Genomic DNA, 15,538 nt, shown 5'->3' on the forward strand with positions numbered 1-15,538 from the left:
AAACTGTAAGAATTTCTTTTCCCTCAGTTCTTCGCTAGGCTGCCTTTTGTCATCCTTGATGCATTCCCGTAGGAACTGAGCAGGGTCATCTATCCTGGCATGAAAGACAAGCCATGGTTTCTCCTCTTTTCACCAAGACCCTTTTGAGCTCAGGTCAACATGCTTTGTTCTTGTTTTGACAGATACTACATTTCTTTATTTTATAACTTTAGTCTGGTGATAGGTTGGTAACTTTCTTGTTGCTTAATCATGTACTTAACTTTGTTCCTGCAATTGGAAAATACGAACGCTTGGAAGTCTTAAAACAATTTAAGTCAGGTAATTTTACAATAGAAATGGAATTAATTCATAAAAAGACCATTGGGAAAGAGTTAAATGCATTTGCATTCGGGTCACAACTTCATTGTGCTTGGGCTGTCTTTTCTTTTGGAAGAGAAGAAACTTAACATACAATAACAGTATGCTTCTGCTCAGCAGTAGGGAGAAAAAGCCTTATTGTTGATTTAGCAACAAAAGAGGGGAAAAAAAGAAATCTAGATTCAAATATGGAGAACAGAAAGCATTACCTGTCCATAATTCAGTGGCTTTTTTTTCTTTTGTAATCCATAAAGGAATACGTGATTTGTACTTAAGGAATGATGCAAGTAAAACAAAAATGAAGGTGAAAAACAGTCTGTAGTGAAGCCTGCCAACATATATACAGAAGTCAGATGAAGTCCAGGACTCAAAGCAATTGAGTCTCCAATCAATGGTGCATTTGGTCCTTCCTTATGATTTCACATTTGTGCTCTAATCCACTGCTTCTTCCCTACTTTTACCCTTTTTTTAAAATTTTATCTGCTTCTTGTTGAATCTCCTTATTTTTTTTCTTTTTAATGTCCCACAAAGACAAAATAAACAGGATGGCTTGGCGTTCAAGAGCTTTTCATATTGCAAGCCTTCTAGCATGCATCATTTCTAGATGCTTTGTCATGCAGGGAGGCAAGGAGATGTTTTCAGCAAAGAGCAGACTGGAGAGGAAATTAAAAAAAGGATATGATAGGGATATATTCAAATAGGTGCTGCAGTGGGGACTGCTTCAAATTATGTCATTGTTAAATCAGTAATTCAGACAGATGCTTCTGTTAGGGATAGGCAGCTGTCCTAATTGAGTCTCTATTTAGAATCTACCTGAATTGGTCTTTATGGAGTTCCTGTTCCAAGAAATACATAAATGCCTCTGAGAGTCCTTTCAAGCAAATTGGGAAATGAATGAAATAAAAACTGAGAACCTGTTTTTCCTCTGTGCTTTATGTTTATGCAGAGAGCGAGCTAGAAAAATATATAATGGCACAGTTCTGTTTTGATAGCATGGTACATCTCTGTTCAGTGATTATCACTAGTTGTTCAAGTTGCAAAGTAAATGAGGATGAGGCCCACTGACAAAACAGAGTTCCTACTCTTAGAGGGAGGAAGGTCAGTTAAATAATTCAAGTTTGGAAGAAAGGTTGAAAAATTGAATTTATATTAAATTTCCTGATAGTAAAGTTTTAGGCCATTCAAGTGGGATAATTGTAAAATTAGTACAGATCTTACGGAGATTGAATCACTAACTAGTTTGTCGTTTATCGACATCTGTAAGAGATGTATACTGAGGACTAGTTGTCTGTCTCTGCTGTTCCAGTTAAGTGGTACAAAGTCACTTAAAATGTTTGTTTTGTATGTATGTGGACCCTGAGTTTCTCACCCTCATAAAAGGCAGGTGGTTGCACTAGTCTCTGAGTAAAGCTGCAGGATTGTGCCCTATTCTAGCTGTGAGAAGGTAGGAATTAATTTTGCACAGTTATGTATGAAATTTTCACCTTTCCTGTTAATTTCACACCAATGAAATGCTCACTAAAAATTTCTGCTAATCAGAATTTTCCATATGGTAATTTGATTGTGAGAAAATCTAAGAACAAGCAGTCTTTATTTAAACCAGGTTAGCAAAAGTAAATTGGCAGAGCTCCATCAAATGAATTAAAGCAATGCATTTTACCAAAATTAGGGGTATGACACACAGATTTTTTTTTTTTGAGAGCAGCAGGTTCTGCAGGTGTTGCAAATGAATTGATTTTTTTTCCTGAAGAACCATCATCATGTACATTACTTCTCATGCTTGTTCATTTTTCAGTTCAGACCAGTGGGTTTTCAAGTAGAGAAGCATAAAATACCATTATTAGTATTGTGAAGACAGACCAAATCAGTTTCAGAATCTAGAAGGAAATACAAAAAAGCTTCTTTCGAGTGTAACTCCAAAACACAATCTGAGGAGTATTTTGGGGAGAGAGAGAATGTATTAAAGACTTTCGAGAGTGGATTCCAAAGTATGAAGGACCAGCCCAACACTGCTGCCACCACTGCCAACCTTCTTTATTCTTGGTCTTCATCTCAACAGAGTTGGACTATTTGAGTGTTTCTGAAAGCATTGGTTGGTTCTTGTTTTGGGGGTCATGCGTTATCAAGATTGGAGCCCCTTTGTGCTGTACGTAGACTTTGGCATATAATGAAAAAGTGGTGTCTCTGTACAAGAGTTCTTACCTTTTCCTGCACATTTAAAGTATATGTTGACTATCACCAGTTTTACAATACTTCACCCCCATGACTTGAGCTAATTAATTTCAGGCGGTTGTGTTGAGAGCAGGGTAAGTTCCCTAGTTTAACAGGAAAGCATTTCACAAAACGCATGGGAATGTACAAAGGGGTTTTGGCAGCTGGATGCTGCCAGCTGTGTGTCTTCATCCCACAGTTCAGTGTTTCACTACATGTATTAAAATTTTATCTTGGCGTGAAGCAGTGTGGGCAGCATACGAGGGCCAGTGGGTGGCTAAAACCCGTATTTACATCTAATCGTGGAGGAGGTGGGAAGCCGTGGGTGGGAGGAGTATGGGACGGAGAGGTGGAAGAAAAGCAGATGGAAGGGCGCCAGCTTGGACGGGGAGGGCAGGTGTGCAATGGAGAGAGGTCAGGAGCCGTAGGGCAGCAATGAAAAGCAAGGCTGCACTCTTACTGATGTCAAATTTGTACAGTACTTTACATGGCAGATATTTTCAGTATATAAATGGAGAAAGCTTTCTGCTTAAGTGTCTCAGCCCTTGTTTCTCTACAAATGGTGCAGGTTTTTCCAGTAGCATCGGTGATGTAGTAGCATCATCAGTAGCATCATTATTTAGACTTCTAAACCCAGTTCAGACTATCTTAGGGTAAGAGCACAGTGCAGCTATTTATATTTGCACTGTTTCTTACGGGGATTCCTTGCCAAAAACCAGATGGATCTTTCTGTGTTTATTTGACTGAATAAAAGGACATTTTTATCTTATTTAGATAAGCAAATACTCAGATAATACAAATACTCAAATACATCATTAAGAAAGAATGTAAAGATGTGGCTATGTATTACTTGCAATGTAAACAGGAATAAAAATAGCGTGTTTGTTTCACAAAATTATAGGAATGGACCTGTGTGGTTTCTCTCAAGTAAAATTGTAATAAAAGTGAAAAATACTCATTTCTAATTTCAAAAATCACAGACTACTTCATGAAAATTGGATTTTGGGAACTACACTTTTTGAAATATTACAACTCTAAACAAATAAAAGATGATACAATAATGAGATGAAGTCAGTATTCTGCTTCTGTTGAAAGTTAATTTAATTCCATAGAGAACTGCCACATTTTCATAATGCACTCGCACTGTTTGGTTGCACTGTTTAAACCTGTCTGTGATTTGTTTTCAGAAGCAAAACAAAAAAACAGTGTGAGAAATTGTTGACTAACAGAATTAGATATTGCAAAAGAGCTTAGATATTGCAAACCATTATTCATTCCAATAGCGAAGCCTGATCTCACAGTCCCTTGCTCGTGCAGTCACACAGTTGTGAGCCAGTACCCCCGATGGCTTGTGGACATGTCGTAGGACAGCTGTGCTCTGCAGAGTCCTCTGCCGTTGGTATTCCTGTCACCCCTGTGTGGAGTCTGGCCAGAGGACGTCGCAGCACCCTCCGGGCCCAAATACAGGAAAATAATGAGCAGCCAGACCTTGTACAATGAAAATCAGGGTAGGGCCTCACCAGGCGTGGATCAGAACTGGAAACTGGGAAGCCCTCACTAGTCTCATTAGGCATAACAACTACAATTACCGATACCAATTTGCCTTGCCTACGCTATGAGATTAATAATTTGTCTCCTCGCGTTTGTTTTCCTTCAGTTCACGTGGTGTAAATTCAGTTTGTATTGAAAAAATAGCTAAGTAAAGGGTGTCACGTTTGTTCTGAATGCAAGTGCAGCCATCTATGCTATGTACGTTTTCTCTTTGATACTAAAATAGCAAAAAGTACTGTTAAAAGTTGTTCTTTATCAGCTCGTAAATGGAAATCTGTGCCAAGTTGTTTAGACTTTATTTTTTATAATGGAAATGCTGAGGAATACTGTATAGCTTTTAATAAAAAGTTATTCTTATTAATACTTAAAAATCAATATGGGCCATGTAAAAGTCAGTGGCGTAGGCTAGAGACCCAGCTCATCTGAGGAAGCAGAGGTTTGTTTAAGCTTTGACTATCTAGACTGAAAATCCAGCTATCACTCAGAATAGCTTTTCAGTGACCTAAACCAGAAGCTACACTGTTTCTTCTGAAATAGCCTTTTATTTTAAAGCATCCTTTGCCTCATCGCTAACAACATTATGTTTTTCCTGTAATGCCACTGGCAGGGCCTAAACAGCACTGAGACTACTTTACTCATCCCTGAACATCAAGTGGTAAGCAGTAAGCAATATTCATGCTTCCTTGCATGAATTTGTGTGGCGTCTTCTATTACTGTATGCCAAAAAGTCCCTCACCAGACAATTTTCCAGTTTCAAGGAAGCCATCCTTCCAAAAAGAACTGTTTTTCTAGCCTCTAAAAATGAATGTGGCTTTTGAGTTTATTCCTAGTGATGGCTTAAATGATAAATTCAAGCAAATCGAAAGGATAATAGACAAAATTGAAAAGTTAAGTAATTGGTGGAGTAAACTGGAAAGTTTGCTTTTTTTATCATTGTTTTGGTTTGATGGGATATAGGATATATTCTGACTATGGTGGTGTTAACAAATGTGGGATTCCTTTTTATCATAATAACCTGGAGGGCTCTCTGAGTCAGCATGATACTTTAAAATGTTTTAAAGAGCGAGAAACAAACACTGACACCGTTTGAAATGTGTTGCCTTTTTTTTCTTATTGGAGTAAGTAATAAGGAAAGGCTCAAAATATCCTCTCACTGAAATTCACAGATAAGATAATTGTATTAATTGTCAAATATATCAGAAAACTTAAAATAACCATTGTTCTATGGAGGAAAAAAATTACAAAAACTCATTTAAGATAACTGAAGAAGTACATGCTGAGGTATATTAAACTGTCTGCTTGCTTACATTGGGCTCTGGTGTCTTACATTAACACTTACGCTCTCTTAGCATATTTTTTATTTTTCTTTGTTCCATTCTTGTTTAATGTGTTCTTTTATCCAGAGAGGCTTTTTCTGCACATCTAAATTTTGGTGCAAACATCTTGGTGTCTTAAACTGCTTTGAAATGCATGTTTTCAAGCTTTCAGACTTTAACGGGGTTCAAAATTGAAACGCAAGTATGATAAAGGTGCAAAAAGTAGCTCGCAAGTTTTAGCTACGAGAAATACGTGGGGTTTTGTGTTTCTTTGAATGGGAAAGGTTATAGTTTTGTATGCAGCTTTGCAGCCTGCATGAAGCATAACTGGAAATTGGAATGTGTGGTGTTAAGAGTGTTAATACACTTCTTTGAAGTGGGTAAGCACTTCAGTTGTGTGGATTCCTCCAAGGAAGAATATTGAAGAGAACTTCATGCAAAGGGGATCTCTGGTATAACGGGAACTCAGTTTACTGTGTGTAAACCAGGAATTTGCCTTCTTGATTTTCAGTAGAGTGCCTGTATATTTTCATCTGTTGTGGAAATGCATTTCCAGGAGCTTTTTGCTTTTGGAAATAAATATCATCAAAGGGTTATATTTAGCACAGCAGCACTTGAATCAGCATGTTTCTCCTATAGCTGTAAGCGTGTTTAATTCTGTGAAAAGGGGGGGTATATAAATATTCTGTGTGAACTGGGGATCTAAGTGAGGGTGATAATTTTGTTTTTAAGCCATTGAATGTTTCCTACCCTTGCAATTATGGAGGCTTTTCTTGTTTTTTGATTCACCTTTCAAACCCGTATGTTTTTGTCCATTTCTGTATTCTGAAAATTTTTCTGCAGTGGATTGTTAATTCATAAATTAACTAATTGCTTTGTAATATAGTTATTTTGGTTTGTTACATTGTGATAAAAACTAATTTGCCTGTACGATTATCAAAGGTATGCAGTAAGTAAAATAAATATTTGGTTTGTAGACTGTATCTTGTAACTAAGCAAAATGTTGCAAATCAATTTTATCTTGTAATTTCAGGCAGTTTTCTTGTCTGGTAATGTAGGACTATGATAATACAACTCCTAGATGTGCTGATGGGGATCACGTTATTGACGTAACTTCTCGGCATACCCATTAGTCATAGCCAGAGATTCTTCACTGTGCTATAACTCTAATGAGGCTATGTATTGGGTTCCTCCATCTCAGACTAGTGTTGGTTACTTACTGCGTTGCTACTGAAATTGCTGCTCTAAACCATCTTCCCACTCTGAGATACAAAAAGCAGAAGGTGAAGGACGCTGAGCTCTGAACCTGCAGTCCCAGCTCTGCGAGGCTGGATACTTGTGAAACCTTGAACTCGGGGGAATTGAATTTGGGAAGTGCATTTCTGAATGTGGGCCCCTAAGAAACTTGCAGTTTTCTGACTGAATCTGAAAAGTATTGCTCTAAGCCAAGTTCCTCCGTCTTTGAAGTACGGACATGGAGAGGGCTGGCATATTTAGTAGCAAGGTGCATTTGGAGGAAGCTCCGTCGCCTACAAGGAGAGAGCTGTGCTAAGCGGCCTGGAAGGACATAAATTTCCTGTTAGGTGGATGACCAGAAATAGAAATCCCTCTGAGTCCTGTGAAAATATACAGGAATAAATCATTCAGGTGTAAGCTGCAAAATATATTTGCTTTTCAGGTACTGTGATATTGCTAGACCACTGAGGGCTAGCTGATTGTACTGACCAAGGTCAGCTGTCTGGGTGCTTTGGTGGGTGAGCAGGGCCACGGAAATGTTTACCGCAGTCTCTTCGGCTTCAATCCAAAGTCGTTTCTCTGAAGCACTTTCTGTTACGGTGTTCAGCGGTTGATGCCACATCCAGCAGCTCGCTTCCCCTCTCCTGTGCGCGGTGGCTGCCTTGTTTGCTTTGGCCCTGGAGAAGCGTATCTGAGCCACCTGTGGGAGCAAGGTGGCCAAGGCCTGCTTGTCTAGTATTGAGCAGTGTGGGAGAGATTTAGAATCATAGAATCATTGAGGTTGGAAAAGACCTCTAAGATCATCGAGTCCAACCGTCAACCCAACACCACCAGGCCCACTAAACCATGGCCCTAAGTGCCTCATCTACTCGTCTTTTAAATACCTCCAGGGATGGGGACTCCACCACTTCCCTGGGCAGCCTGTTCCAATGTTTAACCACTCTTTCAGTAAAGAAATTTTTCCTCACGTCCAATCTAAACCTCCCCTGGTGCAACTTGAGGCCGTTTCCTCTCGTCCTATCACTTGTTACTTGGGAGAAGAGACCGACACCCACCTCGCTACAACCTCCTGTCAGGTAGTTGTAGAGAGCGATGAGGTCTCCCCTCAGCCTCCTTTTCTCCAGGCTAAACAACCCCAGTTCCCTCAGCCGCTCCTCAGAAGACTTGTTCTCCAGACCCCTCACCAGCCTCGTTGCCCTTCTCTGGACACGCTCCAGCACCTCAGTGTCCTTCTTGTAGTGAGGGGCCCAAAACTGAACACAGTATTCGAGGTGCAGCCTCACCAGGGCCGAGTACAGGGGCACGATCACTTCCCTACTCCTGCTGGCCACACCATTTCTGATACAGGCCAGGATGCCATTGGCCTTCTTGGCCGCCTGGGCACACTGCCGGCTCATGTTCAGCCGGCTGTTGACCAGCACCCCCAGGTCCTTTTCTGCCGGGCAGCTTTCCAGCCACTCTTCCCCAAGCCTGTAGCGCTGCATGGGGTTGTTGTGGCCGAAGTGCAGGACCCGGCACTTGGCCTTGTTGAACCTCATACAATTGGTCTGGGCCCATCGATCCAGCCTGCCCAGGTCCCTCTGCAGAGCCTTCCTACCCTCGAGCAGATCAACGCTCCCACCCAACTTGCTGTCGTCTGCAAACTTACTGAGGGTGCACTCAATGCCCTCATCCAGATCATCGATAAAGATATTAAACAAGACCGGCCCCAGTACTGAGCCCTGGGGAACACCGCTCGTGACTGGCGGCCGACTGGATGTAACTCCATTCACCACAACTCTCTGGGCCCGGCCGTCCAGCCAGTTTTTGACCCAGCACAGAGTACACCTGTCTAATCCATTTGATGGATTTGAATGTAGCGTGCGACCACCAGCCAGCATTTACACGCTTTACCCAAACCAGTTTGGGCAGAACTGAACGTGGGGTGTTACAGCCTTACTTCGTCTTGAGCTGTGCTTTGTTTATGTCCATACTGACACCTTGGTCTTTCCTGTAACCTGTCCTGTTTGAGCCAGGATTTCCTGCTGCAGGGCTTTAGTTCGTGTCTAACGTGAGGATTGCAAGTCTAGGTACTTGGAGGGTTGTTTGGTTGAACGTGGTCCAATACCCTGACCTCCGCTGGATGTCTAGACAAAAGTTATCAATTATGGGGTCACTAGAAATGTTAATATATCCGTATGAATTCAGTAAGTTTGCACTTACTTAGCCAAGTAAAAAGAAAATTTAGCTCTTCATGACAGACCACTATAGCGTTCAATTAGCACATCTGTCCACAGGCTATGAAGTTGCTTAGTTCTTACAGAGATAATTAGACTATTAAAACTGGAAAGTTACTGCCCTCCTGTTCTCCTGTAGTATTTGTTTTTGAACAAGTAGTTTTTGTAAACTTGCTTTGTAGCTGATGGATTTATTCAGCTTTTTGGAAGCGCTGGTAAATGCTGAACGCTTGCAGTAACACCATTTCATAGAATCATACAGTGACTTGGATTGGAAGGGACCTCTGGAGGTCTCCTTGGCCAACCTCCTACTCAAGGCAAGGCTGACTTCAAACTTAGATCAGGTTGCTCAGTCAGGGCCAGTCAGGGCCTTGCTTGGTCAAGCTGTGTGATCTCTGAGGATGGAAATTACGCAGTCTCTCCGGGCAACCTGTTGTACCCGTTCCCGCTCAACCACACCCTCAAATCCAGTAGGAATTTTCCTTGTTGCGACTTGTGGCTGTTGCCTCTTGAGTTTTCACCATACGCCTTGGGGCTCTGTCTCTTCTGTAATTCCTCATTTGGTATTAGTCAATTATTCAAAAGCTTCTGCTTGCTATCTGTGCTGCACTGGGAAGTTTTAATTTGGTTACTTGTATTCCAGAAGGTACACGTCACACAACATCTGCTCTGATGAGGTATAACTTCATTTAATAACCGCAGGTTGTCTGAGATAAATTAATTTGAATACAGTTCTGGAAAGAGCTGTTAAGAAATAAGATGTACTAATCTGTAATGTTTTCTGATTCAGTGATGCAACCAATGCAAATTACTAACATTTTATATATTTTAAACCTGTAAGTACACCTGTATGCAGAGAATTGCATGAAAATGCAAGACTGATCCTGTTCTTCTTGTGAAATCCAAATGCAGCAAAATGGAAAGTAATAATTAATTTATGGGTTTAATAATCCATAGATCACTATCCAAGATGAATAATCCTATGTACAGAAGGAGAGGGAAGTGATAAGTATTCCCCTTCTCAAAGAAGATCCAACGATGACTACTGCATCTTCTTAAATTGCTAGTCAGACCTTTAATGACTGAGCCGGATTCTGATATATCTTAGAAAATAAGCAAACTTTGATGGCACTAAAGATAAAGTATTACTTCAATTGGATGGAATAATCTAATTATAACTATGCTACCCAAAGGATTTTGGACACTCCTTTGGCAGGAGCTTTCTTTGAAGTAAAAATTTATTGATTTTTTTTTTTTCTTTGTGTATATGAATTTTGTTAGTTCACTAGGACAACATCTGTGCTCGCACAATCTCTGTCTTTTTAAATTAGTGGTTGGGGTGGTCTGTTTTTAGGCCAATTTCCAACATTGTAAGTTGTTAGAATGCACTCTGGGGTTCACTTACTGTAATGCTGAATAATTACAGTACTGTTGATGCTATGTAGATGTCGGTGTGGTTCTATGCACTATGTTGATTTGATTAAATTAACGTCTAAACAGTTGCAATTTTCTTGTAGTCACAATTATATTTACAAAAAACCCCCAAACCTGTGAGCACAAAATAGAATAGGAAAATGCGGTTTCTTTTCTTCTATTGGATTCCGTGATTTTTGTGAGCCTCTTAGTCTTGCATGATTATGTACTGCATTTGGAAGCAAAAGCATTTTCTGAGGTAGCTGTCCCGATTTCAATCTTACAAAGTAGTCTACTTTAATTGAGCTGCTATAAATATTTCTCAAGAAGAAAACCAACAAAAACCCAACAGAATTGCCAAAGAGGGAAGGCAAAGAGGATTGCAGCATTTTCAGGAAATAATTTCTTTTAGCTTTTTTGTGTTACTTTGATTTGCAACACAGTGTTTTGTAGCTCCTCAAAGGCTAGGATAGCTTCAGAAGCACAGGAATTCTCCGTAATGCACGGGTGGTCCAAGTAGGCTACTATCTGGTTTCAGCAGTTACCAGTGTGTCTAGTGAAGACGCATAAAGTTGTGCAACACTGTGGAACAATAGGGATTTTTAATTTTTTTTTTTTTTTTAAATTAAATTTGAGCCTGTTTGAAGATAAATGCATGTCCTGGACTATGTGGATATTATTGCTTGTAATCTTGTCAGCTCTGGAATTATGTGGTTGCCATTCGTCTTTTTATGTCCCAGCGGGTCCAACCTAACGTGAGCGTAACAGAAACACACATGCACTATTCACGAGCCAGTGCTTGTTTTGTTATCTTAGCTTTACATTCAAAGAAATTTTCTTACTGTTCTTTTTTTAAAATCTGCTGAAGTATCCAAATGATAGCAATTAGCATTATAGGAGTCATTATTTTAAAACACCTGAGTTTATTATCAAAATGGATGCCAGCACAGCTTTGCCTTTAATAAAAAAGACATTATAGTCGTAATGTTTGTGGGTGCTTGTGTTTTTCTAATAGTTGGAGGCTTTTCCTGGCTTTTTTTAAGGACACGGATTTCGTGCTAACTTAAGCTGGGGGGTATGTGCTCCAAGCAGTTGGTTTGGGTCTTGGAGAGGAACAGCGGGCTTGCTAACTACTTGTTGGTTATTCCAGCAGAGTGGAAGGAGATATAATCTGTTCCTGAAGCGACGTCTCAGGGTAAAACAGTGATGAATGATATTGCAAGTGGCTTGGATGGCTGCAGTAATAACATGCTTCACTGTGTGATGCCTTTTGTTAACTGGGAGCAGGGTTCACAGTTATAAATATTCTGTGCTTTCTCAGAGAACTTTTTCACGTGCATCCTTGCATGGTTTAAGAGGGAGAAGACAGAGACATAACCCGCTGAATTATTCTTTTTTGTTCCTACTCTAATAAAATGAAAACCCAGTTCAGTCCTATACAAATACACTTTTGCTGATGGGTGTGGTTAAAAAACCCAACACCGACCTTCCTTAGGATGGAGTTAAATTTAGACCAGAGCATTAGCTTCTATGGAGAGCACTTTGCCATATGAACCTCTAGTCTTGTAAACAATTTGGTAGAGATGAATACTGATATGATAATAAATAATGTTACCTAATATTATGTTAGTTTCCCTAGGAGAGTGAAGTAATAGTCTTGTATTTGCTTAACATTAATTGCTGTAGCCTAATCAGTGAAAAAGATGAATGTTGTTATTACGACCTTCTGGCATGCTGATAAGTGAAAATATGACCTTTAATAGATCAATTAGAATACTAATTACCCCGTTGCATTGATACCTTCTGTTAGATTTGCCCCCCCAACCCCAAGAAAGTACATGCTCAATTTTGAAATGTCACCCCTGCATTGTTTGTGTGCCACTTCCATACGTGGTCGTTGCTGGGACATATTTCTGTGTGGTGATTGATTTAGTGAATCTTGTTACGTAGAAGAAAATGCATGGAATTTACTTTTTGCTACCTGCTTTAAGTCGATGACCTGTGCCTTAGCTGGCTTTTGTGTAGAGTGGCATTCTGACTAACTGCAGAAAAAAATCATGCTGTGCAATAACACTTGTCTTAATCATTGATGACACACTGTAAAGACTGTGAAAGAATAAATGGCAGCATTGTTCACAGGTATTGCTACACTAACATACGTTTATTCTTAATATACCAGTTATTTACATGTAGTATTCGTAGATATAAGCAGTTAATTTTTAAATTATTTTAACTGGATATAGCCCAGGTATATCTTCAGCTATGAAGAAACTGAAGAATTGAGGCAATTTGGGGAAACTTCTTTGTCTTCTGTTATATTTTAGAGTAACAGCAATACTTGTTTTTTTAATCATATGCCTATATCTTCCACAGATTGATAAAAGACATCAAAGCAAAGATTCTATTTTCTTCAGGGACGGTGTCAGGAGAATTGATTTTGTTCTCTCCTATGTGGATGATCTTAATAAGGAATGGGAAAAAAAGTTGGTAAGTTTGTCTTTTTGAGGTCCTCTTAATTCTTACCTATCATAACCTGAATATCAGTTACTAAGCCTTTCAAATCACTACACTCAGCTGGAATAGGATTTAGCTAAAAATTTTGTAGCTGTGTGAAAAGCCATTCCATGTACTGAAATTTTTGTGTAATTTACTGTTGTGCGTCAGGACCCAATTTTATTAGATTTTGGGGGCTTTGTTTACTGAATTGATCACTCTCCATCACTTAGGCTGGTCAATATATTATACAATCAATGCAAAGTAATCCAAATGATTTTGCTTTCTTCATTTAACAGTCTTATCATTAGCTGTGGCTTTGGTGAAATATCTGTAAATACTGTTAAATGAAGGAGGTTTCTTCTAAATAAGCAAAGCATTATCCAAATGAGATTTAATAATAACTTTTGTTTTCCCATCCTTTGACTTCAGTTAGAGCAGGAATAGATTCTTAGATCCAAGAATCCATGCCGCTTTCCTTTTAAGACTTTTTTTTTTTTAATATCTATTCTGAGTAAAACAAACACAGCGTCTCCTTTTTGAGCTTTTCCCTGTGCTTGAGTTGCTCTCTACATATGTGTATTCATTCTTCTAGAAGAATATTTAAAGTGGCTTTGATAAGAGACCTCCTATGTAACAGAGCACAAAGTACAAGCTTTCTCTAAAATGCCAGTTAGTGATCATCCCCGAACCTCCCGGCAAGATCCGCTTGCCCGAACGGTGACAGTAGGTTAGACGGAATCAGTAAATGACATGTATTTGTTCCTTGCTCACACTGACACTCGAGGTCTAACTTGACTAACATATAAATTCAAGCTATTTAAAAACACCAGTACTATAAGATGCAGTCAAGACAAACAATAAACTTTTATATAAAGCACAATACTTAAAAATAATAATAATTGCAGGAATTTTGATTATTCTGTTTTCTCTTTATTTGCTGCCTTCTTTCTGAGCCAGGAGAGGTTACATTTACAAACTAGTCTCTCCAATATATGTCTCCAAAGTTTGTTCATAATAAAAAAAAAAAGGAGAGAGAGACCAAAAAACCTTCATTCTCATGTAATCATATTATTCTGAAAGATAAGGATATCTGAAGAAAACTGATTATACTGAGGCTTATGACAAAATCATGATAAAAGCTAAAGGTCTGTGAAGTAAAGAACGTTTCTCATCTATATCTTGTCATATTAAAGTGTTTAATAATTAAAAATGATAATTTCCTTTGAACAAAAACTGCAAGATTGGGCTGTTCAAAAAAGATGCTTACTGCTTTCACTCCTTTATGAAGGAAATACTGTTTTCATTAAGGACTTATGCTGCCTATACTTGCATCCAAATATGAACCAGTGTGTAACACAGCCCCTGCATCTTACTCTTGTTACCCTAAAGAAGCAAGAATCTCTGTCGTCGTCTCTGGTGCTTTTTCCAGCTTAAGCATCTCACAGTCAGCTTTGCTTAGCTAGCCACATTCAGGAGATTTGCTTGGGAGACTAGGGTTATATTATAGCTATGGTACCATAGGTTTATATAAAGGCATACTTTTTCAAACCCACACGGACTCTTTGTCAGGCTGTAATCCTAGCTAGATTCCTTCTTCTCCCATAAAACAAAATGCATTTAAAAAAGAAGGAAGAAGAGACCAGTCAGTGTATAAAGAAAGATATCCATGCAAAATATGTTAAAGCAACTCTTAAAATAAACTTTTCCATTAGTCATACTCAAATAACATGAGGAAAGAAATGGAGACTATTTAGGTAATGTTTCAAGTGGGAAGGAAAATGAGCCAGATGCTCAGTCTAGTCACTCATTCGTATTGTGTGCAGCAATTTCCTTCTCATTGCTTTATAGGTCATTAGGAGGTAGCAGGAATCTTTGCCAGACCGGAGACCATGTACATGGGTGTCATTATTGACTGAAGGATTCACATGGGGAAGAACCCAAGAGTTAGTAGCTAATATTGTACTTCCTCTTTGAGGTAAAAATGCACTTAGTTCGGAAGAAAGATTTCTGTCTTGCAAAAGGCTTGAACAGCCGCATCAAGCTTCGTGAGATTTAATTCTGTATATGTCTGTTACTCGCAAAAGAGTTTATGGCCCCATGGAAGAAGGCGTTTGGTCTGTGGCCCTGTAGGTTAGCTCTGCGGTCGCAGAACGGGCAGGCATGAAGATATCAACGTTACAGCGCATCAGTTTTTACACAGTTCCTGGGGAATCTGCTAAGAAAACGAAATTTGCCCTATATTTATGTCCAGCATAGACCTTTATGCAATGAACATGCCTGTAAATTAATGCAGACTTCTTAGCATAGAAGTGCTGTGCTGTTGTCTTTGTGGGAACAAGATTTAAATATTGATGCACTGCAGCCTTTGGAATTCGTCTGACATACTGTACTTGCTATTGTACAGTCATCACAGGAAAGAAATGTGACTTTCTTTTACTGTAGTACAATGATACAGCAAAATGGAACAGCTAAGAATAGAAATGCTCATAGGAAGAGAATAACAGTTGTGACAAAGGGTTCTGTTTCCTTGTCTCAAGGAAACAGCTTTATTGTGCATTTCAGAGAAAGGGATGAATAACTTCTTTGTGTGTTTCAACATAGCCCTGATACAGGTGTAGGAGATGGTCTGTTCATCTTCTCCCTTAGCTTCATGCAGAACAAATGCATTAACTTCTTTATATTCCCCAGAAACTTTCCAGCTTAAAACTCTGTTTTGAGCTTGCCTTCTATAAGCTACATGAG

At 39.2% G+C, this 15,538-nt stretch overlaps 1 protein-coding gene across 7 annotated transcripts in view; it reads left to right on the top strand.

Moving 5' to 3' along the window:
* ANO5 (anoctamin 5) overlaps nucleotides 1-15,538 on the top strand; it is a 65,525-nt gene that overhangs the window by 17,054 nt on the left and 32,933 nt on the right. For 3 of the 7 annotated variants that reach the window (XM_076343834.1, XM_076343832.1, XM_076343829.1), the window contains 3 exons: nucleotides 4,727-4,774; nucleotides 11,451-11,495; nucleotides 12,674-12,787. In XM_076343834.1, coding sequence (XP_076199949.1) covers nucleotides 4,727-4,774; nucleotides 11,451-11,495; nucleotides 12,674-12,787 — 207 coding nt within the window. The remainder of the gene's footprint in view (nucleotides 1-4,726; nucleotides 4,775-11,450; nucleotides 11,496-12,673; nucleotides 12,788-15,538) is intronic. The other 4 variants (XM_076343835.1, XM_076343831.1, XM_076343828.1 and 1 more) reach the window with 3 other exon arrangements.

Source organism: Aptenodytes patagonicus, chromosome 7 (assembly GCF_965638725.1).
Source record: "Aptenodytes patagonicus chromosome 7, bAptPat1.pri.cur, whole genome shotgun sequence".
Classification (NCBI taxonomy): Eukaryota; Metazoa; Chordata; class Aves; order Sphenisciformes; family Spheniscidae; genus Aptenodytes; species Aptenodytes patagonicus.